This window comes from Pyxicephalus adspersus, chromosome 4 (assembly GCF_032062135.1).
Source record: "Pyxicephalus adspersus chromosome 4, UCB_Pads_2.0, whole genome shotgun sequence".
Classification (NCBI taxonomy): Eukaryota; Metazoa; Chordata; class Amphibia; order Anura; family Pyxicephalidae; genus Pyxicephalus; species Pyxicephalus adspersus.
In genome coordinates, this window is record NC_092861.1 from 20604233 (window position 1) to 20624202 (window position 19970).

The following is a 19970-nucleotide window of genomic DNA, read 5'->3' on the forward strand; positions in this document are numbered from 1 at the left end:
CCAGTATCATTAAAAGATGGCGAATAAGATGAAAGTTGTCCCAGGGGATGTGTAGCCATCTGTAGGGTAGTCTTTGTCAGATCTTTATTATCAGAGAATGTAATCTAACGCATTGCTTTACTAAAAAATTTCCTTGGATTTTTTTCTATTTCCAACATCCTATTTTTTACCTATATTTTAAATAAAAGTTCTTTTCACATAATATGATTACTACTATAATTTAAGTCTTGGTTAAGAATCATGGTTTAAATGAAATCAGTTTATCAATAGCCTAGAGCAGTGCTTCTCAACTAGGGTTCCTCCAGAGGTTGCTAGGGGGTTCCTTGAGGAATGAGCAAAAAGGTTAAGAAAGTCCCAGAGAATCATTACCATACATCAATTCTGAAATCAGTGATTCCGCTGCCAATGGTTTCTTTGTTCTCATGCTTTCTTCACCATTAGAAAGTAAATATTATCGCACAATTTGGTGACAAGTAGGAGGGGTGGGGGGCTGGATCTCCACACCTTCTGTCGCAACAAAATCCAGTGGCATTGCACTCCAAGAATAGGGAAGTTCCAAAGGTAATGCTTTATTTAATTATATAATACTTTATTCTAAATAAAATACATATTCTATGGAACTTTAAAATGGTGATTTTCTTACCTGCCATGAAAGAAAGGAAAGCAGATTTAGGTCCCATTTATTGTGTTATTTTTTTATGTAGATAAGGATCAGCAACACACATGAAGAGGAGGAAAGTATGCCATGAAACGAGTTGTCCTTTTCCTATTAAAAATTGTGTTCCTTATGATTTATGTATCGTATCGTATTCTACCAAACCCTGCCTGGACCATGGACTAGAATATAAAGGCTGCTAAGCAGGGGTGTGGTACACTTCATTTACAAATATCCTTCCCTATTATGAAATGGGTAGTTGGTGGTTATTACCAGCAAGACCAAATGACACTCAATTACATAACGTTTTTTCTAGATCTGTAACTTAACCTTATTAAAAACAACCAAGCAACTAAAACTTTTAGAAGGAGCCTAACAATGGCAGACCCCATACTTCTATTATAAGTTTGCTTAAAGGCAACTGCAAACCTACTGGGATATACATGACTGTGTAATCTTAGATCTGGAAGTAGATGTGTTCTCTCGATGGTTCAAGTATCATCACTCTGTGAAGATAAAAGAATATATGGGGGAAATTGGTGTACTCTTTTAGAAGATATAAATACTTTTACCAGTTCTACTAACATTTTACTTAAAATGTATTTGCCCAACATGATGCTTGGTCCGCTGAAGAATATTCATAACACACAAACTTGAAATCATTTCTTTATGGTGTATTCATACATTGTATATACACTAAATATTAAACACACAAGTGCCACAAAATGTTCCTGTAACATTATTGTCATCACCATCACAGTTACATCAGTCATCGCCAATTAAGTTCAGATACAATGCAAAGAAAAAAAATAAAGACCTTATAATGATGTTTGCACCTTCAATACATTCTCGCAGCAATTACACAGCTAAAAAATAATATACAGTATATGATTTTATTGTTGAATAAAACATATTTAACAGAAACCAGCATTACTAAGTAAGCAGCCCATGTTTTTTTTTCTTTCACGGAAAGAATATAAACTCCACACAACATTCCATTATTGTCATCTGGAATCTGGCGTATGTAGGTAGTGTGCATGTGAACTGCAGTCTCACAGTAAAGGGGATACATTTTGCACAGCAAAATTAAAGCAATGAAAAAAAAGTTTATATGTGTTACAAAAAAATAATAATGTGTTACAAATTAAGAAAGGGTCAGTAAAGGGAATCAGTTATGATAACAGTATTGCTGCAACCCTTTTATTTATATATATATATATATATATATATATATATATATATATATATATATATATGTATGTTAGTTTCCAGTTGCCCATGCTGATGTTGAACTGTTTAGTGAGTTACTGATCTGAAAAAGTATATTTAAAATTACTAGCTAGTGAAGCCTGGGAACAGACAGGACAGTCAGCAAATAAACTAATTGACCATTGCATGCCCTGTTTTGGTTTCCCTTAAATGTGATGAAATTCAGACAGAATGGACCGAGGGACCAGGACAGAAGTGTTTTTATATTGTTATATGGAAATTAAAAAAGGTTGTCAGCCTTCTCTCTTCTATATAGCATTTGTGTTTGCGGCTAAATGTCAAACTATTTTTTTTTTTGTTTGTTTTACTTAAACTAGATCTGATATATACTATTTTATAAAAGAAGAAATGTATCTACATTTTCTATAATAACCAGATTTAACAGTTAGCTTTGCATTGTAGATGATAAAATCTGCACTCTTCCCTAGCAAGTTCTTCTATTCTAAATCAGGTCTGCAGGTGAATGGCTGTGTTGTCAGATGGCAGAAAACAGAATATATAAAGCGATCTTTAAAAGAAGGAATCATGTCATTGTATCTATGCAGATTTTATAGTCCAGATATTGACATCTGACAACAGGTAAAGTGAGTTTTTACTTAGAATTTTTACAGCTGCTTTATAGGGGTTGCTAAAGAGTTGTAGCACGAAAGATGGAGCGAAAAAAATGGGTCAATTCCCATCTAGGCACAGGTCATGAAAATTATTAGCTAATATAATACTTATGTGCCAAAAGAGATAATGTATAGTAAGTATAGTAACAGACATTTGGGGAGCATGATGACCACTTCTTCCTGGATATGTTGCCACTACCAACCCCATTTATGTATAAGAAGCACTTCCTAAGCCTGTGGCACAATACAACATATCATAAATGGAATTCAATGAATTTTCTCTCCATATACCACAAGATCAAGAAGAAATGCATGTGGTACAGAAGAAATACAGCAGGGAAGGAGAGCACTCAAAGTCATATTGACAACCATATGGTAACACATATCCTTCCAATAAGTCAACGTGCAGTGGGCAGCATGGCATGAGAGATGTGTTTCTTGGTACACAAATGGCACTCTGATAGGATAATTGGCTGTCAGGACTTCCCTTCTATAACCTGAAGTCAAATTGTTGCTCCTTCCATGGCCATGTCGCATTTAGGACTAAGGTGCTTACTAAAAATATTGTCTCCGATTAACAAATCAGGGCTCCTGATTCAGTTTAGCAATCATTCTTTTTACTTTTAGCTTGTGTCCATGTACATTTTAATGGACCAATCTATATAAAATGCATATGGATGACAACTGGCAGGATCTCTTTATACAGTACAGTATCAGTCAGTGCTTCCAAGGTTGACTATTTGACTCCGCATCCATTGCTGCTTTGCTATCACTGGGTATCATTCCAAGTACTTATAACATGTATACAAAATATTAGTGCCTTGGGTGAAATATTAATAAAACTCACTATCATCAATGAGCAGCTTGTCATAAAGGGATTTGTGTTTTTCTTTTTACTTTTCTTAAAATGAACCTCCTGCAGAACTGCAAGTAAGGCCTAAATTTGGTCGACCACACATCAGAACATTTGTTTGTTAGGTCGACATTATTTCTATAAGGCTCATGTAACTAATCTTTACGCCACTTAGAAATGAACCAAAAAGAGCTGTTATTTTGTTTTACATGGAAACCAGAAGGCATTAGAATTGTTGTGACACTGTTGCTTAGTTTTTTGTCCCTATTGGAGATATTGCCCCTGCACCCTGTCCTAATAATCATGGGCAAAGGAACACAGGAAATTTTCCCAATGGGGACAAAAACAGCAACCAAAAGGACAAAAACCTTCTCAACTTTATCCAAAATTAAAAAAAAAAATAAAAACAGTTTTGACTAAAATCCCAATAAAAGCTCCATTCCTAGAGTTGAACTCATCTCAGCATAAAACGTTATATACATAAGTAGAGTATCTATACACAAGCGCCGATAACCTAAGACCACACAACATCTTCTTTGCTTTAGCACCATATTTGTGGCTACCGGGAAATACGGTGAGCATATACTATTCAAATATTGTTTAGCAGTGCAAAATATACCTAAGTACTTAGTTAACTTAGAAAAAAGAAATCTGTGAGCCCTTTAAGAAGCACTTTTAAACCTATCAGCATTACTGCACTAGGAAGTTAGTCTGATGGAACCTGTAAATAATAAATAAGCCCTACCTAAAGAATTTCACCTATAACTCTGGAAAACCATGGCTGGATGGACTTAATTGCATCTTTCTTCACACTGCACAATTTCACAGCCTTGATTCTATTCTCAGATGGAAACCATGCTCCCAGAAGCCTCCTGTGCAGGGTGGGATGGGGGGGAGCACAGTGTTGTATTACAGTACAAATATACAGCCTTCCAGCCATGTACGTCGAAAGCGCAAATTACTCATGTCAATCAATACTTTTCTCTGAAGAGCTAAATTCTCTATAAACCTTCAGGAAAATAGAAGACATCTCAGCTGAGTTATTTCAAGTCAAAAATGGTTTCAGCCTTGCAAAGTAGTGCAGCTGAAAGATTTGACAAAATGTTGCAGTTCAAGTGGAAACAAAGGAGAGCATTGTCTTTATGAGGCTGGAGGATGGATATCTTGGTTTTCGAAGGGTAGTACTGGTTCTCGCCAGTATGTGAATTGACTGAAGGTGTCGGAGCAAGGGAAATCTGAGGAATGGCTTCTCTTCAACAGCGGGAAGACATGATCCACCACCTCGCACAGACGTACATATCTGAAAAAATGGAAATAGGAATATGAATTCCACAGAGCATTTTACTAACTCAAATCTGTTCTCCCATTGACAAGAAAATTGCAGGAGTTATATATAGGCACAATGCAAAGCAGCATGGAAAATAAAGATAGGCATGGTCAGAATAGAAAGCATTATGGTGGTTACGTCAAAGACAGCAAACCAATTCCATATTTATTCAAGTGGAGTAAAATAAGTAAAATACGCTAATTTGCTGAAGCGTTGGTAGCTCTTCAGATCACCCAATTCCCTTGGTTTATAGAACCTTCGCGTACCCAGAATCACTATTTCTCTTTAAGTAAGCATTAAAGAATCACTGTGATTAGAACCACATTCAATACAATCCATACAATATGAAAAATAGTTTTAATGCTAGTGTCTCCATTGCATCTGATCATTGATCTATTGCAAAAGTAGAACAACACCTAGTCCTTATCATCCACTTTCGAGGTTATCTGATCCCTGCATCACCATGCCTGGTTCCCCCTTGCCCCCTCACCAGCCCTATACCACCAGCATGTTCATACAGTTCGTTCTAGTGGAAGCCACAGTGATCAATTGGGAACCAGGAACATTCGATACACCCATAGGTGTCAGGTGCTAAGATTCTGGAGGCTACTCTACTGTGCAGATAGAGAACATTGGATTCCACTTGGACTTCAAGAAAATAAATGTTGCATTTCAGAAAGTGGTACTTCTTTGGCTGCATTTTTCAAAGAAGTATTCTTATTTACACAATTAAATGATCACACTTTAAATTTGATATATAAAGTAATATTTAATAACAAGTGTCTTTAGGCCTCAAACATCTTGCAACCTCCACGGGATTATGTGACCACACAGGCAAAATGCAGAGAAACTGGTTGGATTTTCCAAGTGGTTGGAGCCACTTTGCAGGTAATTCTTTCCCTTTGCATTTGTTTAATTGCAAAACTAATGGAAATATATCTTTATAGTAGAACATTGGTCAACATATTAGCTTTGGATTGAGTAGAGAAAAGGTAGAACCTCTGTCCAGCTTTTCTAGCAGTCTGTATCCCTATGGGTAGATTTAACCTCACCTCTTGGGGCTGATTTAGGCAATTCTGCCTATTCACTAACCAAGTTAATGTTCAACGTACAGGTATTATCATCATTAAGCTTAGTGAATGATCTGGTGATTGGCTAACCGAAGAAAGCAAAGTTTCTTCTCATCTACTGATACATCCCTCGCAAGGTGATTAACTTTGCTTTGTGAATAGCTGATAATCCTTTAGCAAATCAACCCCATTGTGTCAGTGTAAAGGGTCACAGAGACAAAAAGGAAGACAATATGTTTAATAGAATCCAACTTAAACTTTTTCCTCTTCCTTTGTGAAGATCAAAATGTGTTTTGAGGAACTTCATTTAATCACCTGTCAAAATACTGAGCTAGGTTTCATTCATCAGTTGGATGTAAAAATAGCAGAAATTTCCTTAGCACATGTGTGATTAATTAGTTTCACACTTCATAATGTATCTTTCCTCAGTAATTATCTCTCCCCATGTTATTAAGCTGTATACAATCCTGCTAATAATAATGTTCCCTGCTTCTGTTAATTATAGGATGCTTCAGTATATTGTTCTAGGAAAATGAGCTAAATCTGACATTATGGGAACAGTAAAAATTCTTTGTACTAAATATTAGTAACATATACTTATTAGTGACCCCATTTTATGGTATTGACCTTCTTATTTATCTACCCTGACTCATTCTTTAACACAGGTATCCGCACATTTATCCTCTGCTTCCAAAGCAAGAGATAGAAATATATCATTATTAGCTATCTAATGTTCTCTTCCTGCTGGTGATTGAAATCTATTCTAACTATGGGGCACAAATCCTGCTTTTAAACAATTTGCCAGCAACAGCTAATAATGATCTTTCTATGTTTAAGGGAAAATGTAAAGTATTTTGCATGGTTTCGTAAATTGCGAAAACTTCTGCCAGGTTTGCCGAGCCATCTGGTCAGCATTCCATTTATTTCTATGTAAATAAGTAATATTTTTTCAGTATAGCTGTTGTCTACTATGATGCACTCCTTGTATTTGCACTCCCGCAAACTGTCATGGGTGTCTCATATGCAACTGCACCCATGGCCAACATCAGTGTAAGGACAAGGGGTATTTTTGTATGGACCCCAATCAAAAAAGATTGGACTACTTTTGGAAAATGCATGCTATTTGTAAAAGTAACCATTGACCTTTCCCTACAATGGCACTGGGCTCTCTATTCATAACTATAAAACACACTTCCCACCTCCAACACCTACAGCCGATGTGCCACTAGCACAGGGCTGCCTTGTAATTAAATTAAACACTAACCTTGGTCACCCGATAACCTACCACATGCTTGTAAAATCCCCAAAAGGCATATGATCTCCTACGTAATTATTTCTAAAATGACCCAGGACCTTCATACTTTCTATTCACCTCTGACTAACTCAAATCTGTGAAATGGATCAGTGATTCTCCCATCTGTGGTCACATATTTTTACCAGTCCAGCAGGTGCATTAATAAATCCTGAAGAGCAGGAATTCTATGTCAGAATGTCACTGATTTATGTGCTTTGCTGGGGGAAATAAAGACAAGGCTAAGAAACTCTGAACTTGAACCTGATTGTAATGCAATGTGTAAAAGATGGATAAATCACTTAATAATCACCAATTCCTTATCATAAGAAAATGGAAATGTAAAGCTCCCAAAGAAAAGCCTTGTTGAAGAGGTAGCTCCAGATCCCTATTACCACATATAAATGACGTGTATTGATATTTGGCATGGGCTCACATAAAATGTACCAAGTCAGATATATTTGGATGCAGACTGTCCTATGAGTGTCCTGGTACTGGAGGGAAAATTGTTTCTGCACCTCAATGCAGTGTCATGGTTTACCTCTGCCTCTTGGCTTGTACACAAGGGCTCCTACAAGCTTGGACAGAACAGTGCCTACAGAAAGCTTCTACAAAGCATTTGAAATACTTTTAGCCAGCGTCAAGCAGCTTTCTAAAGCCTTTTAGGCAATTTTTACTTCCAGCCTGGGAAGCTTGAACACAGATCATAATATAAGAAGAACTGACTCATTTAAACAAGCTGCTAGAAGGCTTCAGCACTACTTGAAACTTGATAAAAGCCTGCTAGCATCTTATTCAATGTTATAAAACTACCATCAGGATTTATGTAGTATTTGGAACTTGGAAATTTGCTTTATATGGCTCATATGTATGATTGATAAAGCAATGTCACCTTTCCTTTTTTACCCTGCAAAAACTAAATGTCTACAGGTGTACAAGGTTATCACTCCAATATCATGTGATCTGTCATGTTGACTGGCTGCAAGCTCTGAGTGCTGCATCATGGAAGTAGATCACATGATCCCCCATACTCAGAAGTACAGGGCATTCTACAGAAGGTGCAAGAATGGTGGGGAGGTGTTGTGAAGGCACTCAGAAATGGGTCAGATAATCTGTCACTTTACACTTACACATGTATGCAAAGTAATAGGATCTCCTAAAAGGGTATTTCAAGTTCTGCCTCAAGTTCAAGTTCCAAAATGTGCCATCTGCCTCACAGTGCTGCAATATTCAACATAGCTCAGATTCATTCTACATAAATGCAAAAGTGCAGTAACCCACAGCATCCAATCAGAATTCATATTGCACATCACTATAATACTTTTTACACAACCATGCCTGTGTTCCATTTGTTTAACATTAATGCCTGCTGTGATTTGAAGATGTGATTTTTGATCCTTGCAGCCCTATGATAAAAGAGATACTCACGAGGAGATGTTGGTCTTCGCATGCTCTTGGATGAGCTCTCCTTTGGGATTCACCGTAAATATTCTGTTTAAAGAAACTCCCACTTGCTTATACGAATAAACATCCTGCATAAATCATACAACCACATATTAGTTTATGAAACTGACAGTTTAATGCGGCAATAACCGCGTCAGCTGTACAGAGTTTACAGCATGCCAATTGATTTATGATGTCATAAAGTGGAGTCCTCCATAGAACCCGATAAAATATAGGGAATGTGGAAAAGCCCCATAAAATCGGATCCATGTATTATTCAATAAATATTCTTTAAGTGTGTCCAAGTGCTTTGATTTTACGTGGACAATGTTGTAAATTCACAGACGAGTCTTATTGGATTAATACAAACAGTTTAATCTCTATCCCATGGGGCGAGTCTAATCCTGCCAGAGCTAGGATCTTGTTACCACAGGGAGCGATACGCTGCGGGAATGTCACAACACTTTCTGCTTGGTACAGAAATATAAAATATTAATGAGCTCATCGACTCATGCCTTCACTAAGAAATACTGCTTGGGTTCTTTACATGGAACAAGCTCCAGGAGATTGCTTTGCTTCCTATCAAAAGAATTCTACAATATAATAGACTTTCCTATATTTTATATTTTTAGCATTTAAGTTATATAGCAACGATGGAAGGATTAATGATTTACTGCAAATCTAAGCAGTCCTACTACAAGTATGGAGCTCTATAACTATGTGTGTCCAGCCATGTTCTAACATGTTCTATAGGTTTCCATTGATAGAGCAATTAGAGGCATGCTGTAGTGTAGAGTGGTGTATTATTCTAGGTTAGCCTTTCTCAACCTTTTTACTGCTGTGGAACCCTTGAAATGATTTTAGGTGTCAAGGAACCCCTAATAAAACCAACTTTTGGGAGCCAGTGGAACTTAATCCCCCACCTACAGTGATGACTAGGCAACATTTAAAGCCATCTAAATCATGATTTGAGTCCTGCAGCTGGCTCTATTAAAACTCAGAAATTTCACTTTCCAGTAGACAACCTTTATGTAAGGTAAAAATGCTGTTTTTTTTTGTTTTTTTAAGGTGCAGCACCGCTTTCTAATTCTCGATCTCCTAGGGGATCGAGAATGAATGGGAGCACAAAGACTCCCAGGATACCTACGTCAGGCATTCCGGGAGGCTCTTGGGTGCTCCTTCTGTGCAGAGGGAGCCTTTTTGTGGGGAAAAAAGTTGTCTCACACATCCCCTTCACCTCATCTTCACCCTGAAGAAGAGACGAAGAAGGCGGAGTCTGGAGCGCTGGCTCTGGGATAGATGCCGGGACGACGCGGGACCAGATGCAAGAAACCCCTGAAGGGATCAGACTGCAGGCTTTCTATCCACAGTTAGTCATTAAAGACATTATGAAAAGCAACTTTTATTTTTTGATCAAAAGTGGACTACACCTTACATTCTTAGGGAGGGGAACCCTTATAGAGATTGCTGCATGGGGAAAGAAACACTATAATGATAACTTTGTGTTCCAGCAGTAAAGATATATTTACTCAATTGATTACCCTGAATATTATACTTGCAGATGCTAAGTGTACATACTTATCAAAATATGTTTTTGTGAATAATGATTCTTTATTATTTGTTTAAATAAACAAGCATACATTTTATATATATATATATATATATATATATATATATATATATAATATTGTGACTTGTATCAAATCAGTAAGAAAAGTACTTACAGTATGTCGGTTCCCAAAAGCAGCATAGAAGGGCTCAGTATTGGGGTAGAAGAGGTTTTTAATGTCCGTCAGACACTCTATTTTGAATTTTTCTGGCTTCTTTTCTATGACTTCTCTGCAATAAAGTTACACAGCAATTGTGATCAGCAGCCAAACAAACCTCAGTATCATAAGTGTAAAAAACAGGAAGAGAAGACAAATTGGTTAAATCAAAACTCTACTTTTATTGACCTTGAAGGAGTCTTATAATCTTTCCATGTAACTTTCTATGTGAGATCTGTAAAATTCCAACAAGACCAGCAGGTAAAACCATTTACATAAATCTGCCTAGCATGACGGAAGTTCAGCCTTAAAATTATGTCAACTCTTCTTCAGCGTCAGAACTTTGGTCTGTAAATTTAATTGAGCAGGAAATGAGCGTACTTACTGACTCAGCCTAGCTCTTTTTCTTCTCTCCAATTTTTAGCAGCCAAATTTTGAAGAATGTGTGGTGGATGAGAATTTAACAAAGCAAAGGACTCCAAATTTTAGGTGGACATAAGGTAAAAAGAATTTGCTTACCTGTGCAATGCAGAGAACAGACTGCTAGGACTGAGGAGTACAGGTCCTTGAGGTAACACGGTACCACGCTCATTCACCCAGTGCAGATAGCCTCGAGTCATGTCAGCCATTCCTATAGCCCGTGCTGAACAGTAGAGGATTTTATAGCCATTTCTAGTAAATAAAATAAAAACATTTTAACAAAATATGCAAAAGTTTTAAATTCATTAGATTTGTCTCATATACTACCCATACAATGGTACGGTATGGCTATAGAAGTAGTAGAAGTCGTGTCCATGGGTGTTGTTTTTCTGCATTTGATGTGCATTTGGAATGCAACTCAAATGCAGGACAGCAAAATCCCATTGATTTTAACTGCGCAGTACAAATGGCAGCTCAGAGGTTGCATTTGGCTTGCTTTGCAGAAAACATTAGATGCAGCATTTCCTATCAAGGCGCATTTTAACTCTAGATGCAGCTTTTTTTGCTTTTCAAATATACTTTATTTGATCCTAGCTAACTAAATTTAAATAGAAAACACAGCGACTAGAATGATTAGAATGCCTGTAAACATAAAACCCATTAGTAAATTCAGAGGTTTTATAAAATTATTAACAGTAAGTAGTTCTGTGAGCCACAAGAAGCATTCCACACAAACACAGGGGGAACATTAAAGACAGGAAGAGTGCTTGGCTGGAATTGAACCCAGGGCTCTAGAAATGTAAAGTCACAGTGATAAACTTTAGATAACACGCTACCCCTTATTCCCAAGCAGGCAGTGGAGGTGACAGTTAACTCACTGACAATGCAATCTTGTCTCCAAAGTTGTCAACAACACAGAGTGTTTCTGAAGACATATTTTTTTATGAACTAGCAATTTGCATAAAGACAGAGAATAAACAGCAGAGTACTTACTGGCTAACTTTATGATACAGCTTAGCAATTCCCTGGTGAGTCCAGTCTTTTCCTAACGTTGGCAAAATATGACCTAATGTATCTGACCTGAAACACAGAGAAGACAAATCACAAAATACAAAGTTAATATGTTAACAAGAAATTAATTTGGTATTATTCACACTTTGTCATGAGCTCTCAGTAGGGATGAGCGAAAATGCCTCTGGCATTCTTGCGAAAATGTGCCCAAACTTCCGACGGTTCCGCAAAACTTCGGCGAACCAATTTCGTCAAAGCATTGGAAGATCGAGAAAATTTTAACAGGAGGATTCCCTGGGAATCCTGCTGTTTGTGATCCCCAGGGCACTAGAGGTTAATTAACCTCTAGAGCCCTGGGGAACGCACACTGTTCTCAATTAATGCAGCCACAGCCGCATTCATTAAGAAGATCCCCGACACTAGAGGTTAATTAACCTCTAGTACAAATTATACATTTGTTACAGATACAAATGATACATTTGTAAGAAGGTTCTTGTCAGGGGGTTCTCCTGTGCTGGGCATCTTCTCAATGATTGCAGTTGTGGCTGCATTCATTGAGAAGAGTGTAATCCCCAAGGCACTAGAGGTTAATTAACCTCTAGTGCCCGGGGATCGCAGATGTCCAGGGCTGCATCCTCCTGTTTGGCGAGAGCTCGACCTCTCAGCGAATCAAAAGGCCATTCTCGCTTACATTTTCAGTAAGCGAGAAAGGCCCAATTTGCTGCGAGACCGAACCTAATATTCTCGTTCGCTCTTCCCTAGTTCTCAGCATTAAAACCTATGTGTTAAACAGAAATAGGACCCATTATCAATTGCACACATACATATAAGGGTAAGGTGAACAAGGATTAGGAAACAAGGTAATAAATGAAATGCAAGAGGAAGTAAAGCTGCCCATGGACTGACTACAGACTCCCAATCTGGCTGTTTGCAGTTTGATCAGTCATGATCTAATATCTATGTGTCAATGGCAGACCATGTTCTGCTAAGGTTTGTCAAAGGAGAGTAATCATTCAGGAGAATAATGATATAAAGATAGATATCTCAACATGAAAGAAGGTCAATAAAATTGTAACATGGGATTCACGTTAAACCACATGTATTACTTTCTGTGTGCAATAAGAAGAAGCACATATAATACCCCTCCTGGAAATGTGGTTTACTGACTGATTCATACCTGTTCAGAAATGATTATTTTATTCACTCTAACAAGACTATGGGAGATAAAGGCAGGCAAGAAGACACAAATTCCAACAGGTTTAGGGCAGGAAGACAAAAAAAAAGCAATAACGTGTATGGTAAGAAAGGGGAAAGATGGATACCAACTGGCTTAGGGTAGGAAAAGGAAACATGGATTCCAACAGACTTAGGGCAAACAGAATAGATAGATGCCAAAAAGCTTAGTACAGGAAGGGGAAAGATGGATACTAACAGCTTAGGGCAGGAACACAAAAGGCAGATACCAATAGGCCTACAGAGGAGTAGAGGAAAGATCAATGCTGATAGGCTTAGACAGTATGAGGAAAGATGGATATCAATGGGCCTAAGGTTAAAAATTAGAAAAAAGTTAAACTTAACGTGAATAAGAAAGGTAGAATAAAGTTGGATACCAGCAAGCCTAGGGCAGGAATAATAAAGATGATAGAGACATAGAAGGAAACATTAATCCTAATAGGCTTGAAGCAGGATAATGAAGTATGGCTACCAACAGGTCTACAGCAGAAATAGAAAAGATGGCTATGAACAGGCATAGGGTAGGAAGAGGAAAAATTGATACCAACAGGCTTAGGGAAAGAAAGATAGATACCAAAGACAAATACTTGGGCTTAGCCTGCGACTACTCAAGAACATACACTTACAGGCTTGGAGCAAGAAGGGGAAAAATGGATACCAAAGGTTTGGGGGGAGAAAGTTGAAAGATGGCTACCATTAGGCTAAAAGCAAATTGATACCAATGGGCTAAAGGAAGGAAGAAGTAAATGGCTACTAATGGGATGAGTGTAAGAAAAGAAAAATGGACTACCGACAGGCTTAGAGAAGAAAGAATAAGGGAAATGGTAAAGTAAAAGTAGAATAAGAAATAAGAGTGAAAAGTTACAAAGATGAGAGACAGAGAGGACATTGACAGGGAAAGGGATGGGAAAGTGAGAGAAGAAGAGAAAAAAAAGAGCACGGGTCAATGAACAATCACATTCTGCCAGTGTTATATCATTTATTGTAAAAATAAGCTTTCTGACAATCTAGGCTTAAATAGAACTCAGTGCAACTTTCTACAGAGGCAATTAAAGGAAGGAAAATGGAAGCAGCAAACCCTGCTCACTGCTTTTACCAGTAACTATTGTGCCACTCAACAAAGAGCTCACCTCGTAATTGTTCCATCAATATCGGAAATGATGATTTTATCATCCCAGTTCCACAGGTAAATAGTGCCCTCACAGCGACACGTTCCCTGGTACTGAGTCGTAACACTGAACACAACATCATTGGGACCATTTTTCAGCTTCAGACTTTTCTGTAAAAACAGAAAATAATTATTGTTAGAAATCCATTCTGCGACCTATTCAGCTGGAGGTATTTATTATCTTGGCAAACAGTGAGAAGAAATTATTCAGAAAGTTTCTCCTGCAAAAGGCAGCATGCCCGAGACAAATAAAATGAACACATAATGAATGGTACAACCAGTACTGAATGTCTTTTTACAGAGTTAATTTGAAATCTGCTTAACGAAAAACTATAATATTTTTTATAATGTAATGTATTGGAAACACTGGTACATCTTCTTCTTCATGCAATTATCTTACCAGCTGATCAAGTGGGAACAGAAAATAGCATAAAATCATGCGGATTTAGGTCAGGAGCTTCAATTAATATTCACATAAAACACCAGAGCGGTGAAATAATGTGATTTTGACTTTGGCATGATTGTCCATGCTAGACAGCTAGTTTGATTTTCTAGAGTATATCTGGGAGCAAAAAAAAAAACACTCAGAGAGCAGCAGATCTGTAGGTGATTTCATGCTGAAGGTTCATTAGTATACCCTGACAATATAGGTTTCAATCTGATTATATTATCTCTACACCAGACATTCTCCTCTAGGTTTTCCCCAGAGTTTCTCCACAGGTTCCAAGAGTTTCATAAATTGTGATTGACTGACCTTCCAATTTAATGATGCCTGCATAGTCCTTACCCTAAAACCATTTGGTAAAGCCAGCTGCAGGAATGATTTTTATTTGCCCTATAAAATTTGAATCTCAGCCCCAACTGTAGGTGAGCATTCTTTCCATTGGACACCAATTAAGAGCTTCCAATAAATTGGTCCCCGAAACCTACAAATCATAAATAAATTTGACTTCTAATGCTGATAAAGCTGTTATACACAATATCCTATAGCTTCACAAAATTTGAGTAACGTAAAAGCCTACTTAGGGATTCCATTATTGGAAGACCTTTGTACTACCCATGATAGAGCCAGAGAGAGAGGGATTCTTAGCTTACACATGACATTTGAACATTTTGAACCTAAGACGGATTCACCAACAGAGCACAAGATCAGCACTGGACCTTGCTGCCTAGTAATTTTCGCTGTCTTGCCCTGCCACCTACCCGGACCTCCTGCCTGGTTACTGAGATGCCTTGTCTGCCTGAACCTCCTGCCTGATTATCAATGCCTCCTTATCTGCCCTGACCTCCTTCCTCATTACCAACAACCACTTCCTGCCACCAGCCTTGAACATTCACCTGTAGAGTCTCTGGCCATCTCCACACAGATGCCTACCTCCAGTGATGCGCCCTCTGGTGGTATGACGCTAGGGGCTCCGATCTGGTAGCACCTTGCAGCAAAGAGCCTGGCAGTCACTAGGATTACCGTCCCATCACTCCTGGTGAGGACCAGGTGTTTCTTAAATTTTATGTACAATCCCATTCCGAGTTACATGCGGGTAGCGTGATCGATCAACTGTTCCTGTTCCAACCATATTTCCCTGTCTCTTTCAGCATAATTGTACACTGAGTAGGGAGGTATGCAGACTTATACACATACTGTAAAGTTATGTACACACGGTACACAAATTATGTCCCTAATAATATCTTGATTGTCTTGTGTGAAAATCTAGCTTGTGTACAGCAGTTCATTGGCATTGTTTAGTGATACAACATGGCAGATTACCAAATGACCAACCGAAGCCGATTCCTGTAATTTCCTAGGGGGGAGGATGCAGAGGGGTGCCTCCTACTTGTCCTTCCCCTTTACCTCTCCACAAAACTGAACAGCATGGTACAGAACTCTTTCTTATGAGTCTCAGTTGAAAGGATCACAAAAAAAAAATTTTCCAACTACATTAATTTGATGTCATCATAGGAACTAACTTCTTTGTATAGCAAAACAAAAGGTTGGTTTTATGCACAGCCACTAATGAAATATGTTTAATGAAAGCAATTTTCCTTATACTTATACCTTATAAACCAGCCAATCCAGGACTCACATGTATTACAAAGTGTGGAACAAAAAGGTATTGCTCATAGCTATCAATCATATGTTTGGCTTTAATTCAGTATTAGCCCATGTGGTTGCTATGCCTTACATTTTCTCCTACTCATCTAAGTGAATGCCTATATCATAATGTCAGCTAAGAAAGCAAGTGATGTCTCCTATGAGTTAATGGACAGCCTTATTCATCATGCAAATCCAAATACAACACCAACTTAATAGGCATCATGGAGCATTTATTGGGTGTTTTACTTGCAAATGCACAGAGGTTGGTGTCTGGTTTTTCAGAAATGTTTAATAATTCCGTCTTGCCATCTACTCCCACTGTAAGCCATTAGTTTCTTTTCTTCATATTTCACTTCAAACATTTTTTCTAAATCTCTCCTGCGCACAGATACATTTCATCTGATTCTGGCTCATTACTGGCCCAGCAGCCTACTTTTCAGACGTACCAATTACACAATGGCAATACGGCTAATGGATATCCCTAATGCTCTCCCATCTGACATCAAACCAATTATATTTAGATTCTGAACACTCCTGTCAAAGTGTGATTCCTGTCTTGCTCTGCACATACTGTGTCAGAAATAAACACTCCATTTGCTTTGTATTTATATTGTAGTTCTATGCCGCAGTGGTTAGTAAAAACAACCTGGTATAATTTGGTTAGGAAAGGGGGGCAGAGCTTACCAGGAATTAATTATAAACATGTAGCAAACTCCCCTTTTACAATACAATAGTAGGACCCCATGGCAATGTTGATGATCACAATGTTGATGACCGCAAATATTGCATGGTTTTCCTGTAATACTCAATTTGGGCTGCAGCTGGCAGCGTGCAAACTTTCAAAAAGCAACTGCTGGTCTCAGTTATACATGAGAACGGTGGGTAGGCCCCACAAAAATATATAGATTTTGGTAACTGAATTCTACTAATAAATGATACCCAAGAGAAAAAACAATAAAATAATAAAAAAAACTATTTTTTTTAATTTGGGGTAACTTACAGGGTAAGCAGTAAAGCTATACCGTTACCGCGTTACCGCTGTAACTGGTCTTGAGAAAGCTCCTAAACTGTGTGTAAGAAAGAGACAAGGGGGGGGGGGGTGTTGTCAGATGCCCCAATCACAGATCAGTACCAATGCATGCAATATGGTATTTTGTAGAAAAGGGACCGCTTAGCTTAGCTGTCATTTGCTTGAATGCTTTTGAGCCCCAAAAAAAGAAAATCCACAAGCAACAGCTGGTTGGAGAAGGTCTGGACCACTGGAGTACAAAGTGTGATCAACAAGCACACAAGGATCAGTCTGAAGACCAATGCAGTACATACTCAAGTATATTCTGAAAATGCTAGTTATAAAAATAATCTCAGTTTAAAAGTGAGTCACATCAGTTGATGGCACTGGTGGCATGAGTTTGTTACACACTTTACATGAGGACACTGCACCATCAATTGGTGGCCAACAACCTTGCACAAAGGATCACTTGAGAGCTAAGGACCTGTCAAACCCATCTCAAAAGTACAAAAAACTTTAACCTGTAAAAAGGAGGGTGAACCTACAGACTGAGCCCTAGTATTTTTAATGATTACCTTTTAATATACCACAATGGAAATATTTATTCACATTCATTTTAATATTACTGTTTTGAGAGTTACAGCCACATTTTGTATGCATTGAAGTTTACCTGTATTCTCAAGCAAAAGTAAATAAACTGATTTATATTCTGATCGGTTTATATTGGAGTATATTTGGTACATGTGGGGCACTACAAGACGCCAGCATTTCAGTTCTAATGTTTTAGTCTGATTCAGTCTTTTTAAGTGCAAAATGTCCCCAATTGCTTATTAGTGGTCATTTTTTATGATAAATAGCTGAAATTATGTTTAATGCCTTAAATAATATATAGATGTGGATTCATCACATATTTAGCACAACGGACATAATATGATTCCTGTGCAACGAATACAAGTACACTCGGATCTGAGATGTTTGGGCTTCATCAGAGGGCTTAAAGCATTACTATCTATTTCCATTTCCATGCTAATGTTCTGCTGTACAGAGACATATGAATGTGGAACTCACAAGCTGGTCAGAGGTCAGCCGCAGTGTCTTCTTATATGCAATGCCCGATGATGAAAGGTGACTTTGGTTGGACTGCAGAGAGCCCATGTTCTGCTTGGTTGCCCTGTGATCGTCGTCGCTGGACGAAGACTCATCCTTCATTCTGGAACAAACACAGGAAGATTACGTGATGAACCGGAATAATGCATTTGGCTGTCGGCTCAATAGATACATTTGCTATGAATGGCTGAGTGCATTAATTGATTGTCTTTTGAAACGCCATTCTCCAGGGAGGACATGGAAAACCTGCATGTTAAACCATCAATGAGATATTTGTGCTCAGTGCTTCATTCATGTCTTCCACTGAGAATATAATTTCCAATAATACCCAGCACTTGTCCAATAAAGACGTGGCAGGATGAGGTTTGGAATCACCGGAGTAAAAATAGCAATGTCTCTGCTCTCATCATGTTACATATATTAATGTTAATGTTTCAGACAGAGTTTAATGCAGTGTCCAGTATGGATTGAAGAGGGCCCCTGTGGGGTTAAAGGGTTCGTTCGTTCTTCGTTAAATATGTGCATGCCTTCCTGCTATGGAATAACCTGGCTAGTCTGGGGCATGAAATGGATTTCCTTTACAGTCAGCAACAGGGACTGGGGTTCTAAATGTAAATGGACTTCCTTTAAAAATGCACACAAGTTAAAAACCATTTTCATATTATGCCATAAAAGGCATAAATGAACCATGGCCAACCTGCTCAGGACTACTGTTCAAACTCCAGTGCACTGGACAAACCACTGCCAATATAGTAATCTGTAACCTCTTATCCCCAACCTGCCTGCGATACATAAATGAAATTCCCAAACAGACCTACTGTAAACTATTGTCTCTCTACTATTAAAAAGGGGCACCCATAAAAAAGCTATTAGAAAGAACACACGCAAAGAACAAATGAATAGCTTCAAAGGGACCTCTTTTTCTCTATGGTATAGTAGTGAGCCTGAAGATTGTAGAAACAAATGAGGTTTAGAAACAAGCTCAGAACTGCCCTCTGTAGAAGCAGGTTGTAAATTGGATGGATTGCACCACAGTGACTGCAGCTGCAGAGGTCAGTAATGGATTACTTTAAGGTTCATATATATATATATATATATATATATATATATATATATAAACCTTAAATATATCTAAATATATATAGGGGGGCAGACAGTCACATTAACAAAGCCTTAAACAGGCTCAGACTTGTTATATTTATTATGCGAGTTTGTACAGTGAACGCAATAGCTATTTATTACTGACCTCTTTTCCATGCTGGTGCCAGCAGCCTGATCGCCAGGGTAAAGTCCTTTTCCGCTCAAGCCTTGCTCTGCTTTAGACTCCTAATAACAAAAAGTTGTAGGCCAGTATTATATATGGCTGAGGAAGTGCGAGCATTACTGTAGTTCAGAACATTGAGGACATTATCTGTATTCCAGATGTCAAACTTTTTTCTAGACAGGACCAATCTTTAAAACAGACTTAGGCACAATGTATTTACAACGGAAATGAAAAGGAAGGCTGTGGTAGATGTGGATTTAACACAGGAATTCATTTCGGTACAGAACTGGAATGAGAAATTACAAACACAGATTTTCACATTCCCTGGAAGATGAGGCCAGTTAACTGAAACTATGTCATTAAGGAGCTGGAGTTTGGATT

At 38.0% G+C, this 19970-nt stretch overlaps 1 protein-coding gene across 1 annotated transcript in view; it reads right to left on the reverse strand.

Moving 5' to 3' along the window:
- Positions 1 to 1308: 1308 nt before the first annotated feature.
- The window catches only part of LPIN1 (lipin 1), a gene marked incomplete in the record, with an annotated part of 101782 nt that continues 83120 nt past the window's right edge, over positions 1309 to 19970 (reverse strand). Inside the window, 8 exon segments of the mRNA XM_072407520.1 lie at positions 1309 to 4688; positions 8505 to 8608; positions 10244 to 10358; positions 10805 to 10957; positions 11699 to 11785; positions 14080 to 14228; positions 18287 to 18428; positions 19572 to 19651. Coding sequence (XP_072263621.1) covers positions 4529 to 4688; positions 8505 to 8608; positions 10244 to 10358; positions 10805 to 10957; positions 11699 to 11785; positions 14080 to 14228; positions 18287 to 18428; positions 19572 to 19651 — 990 coding nt within the window.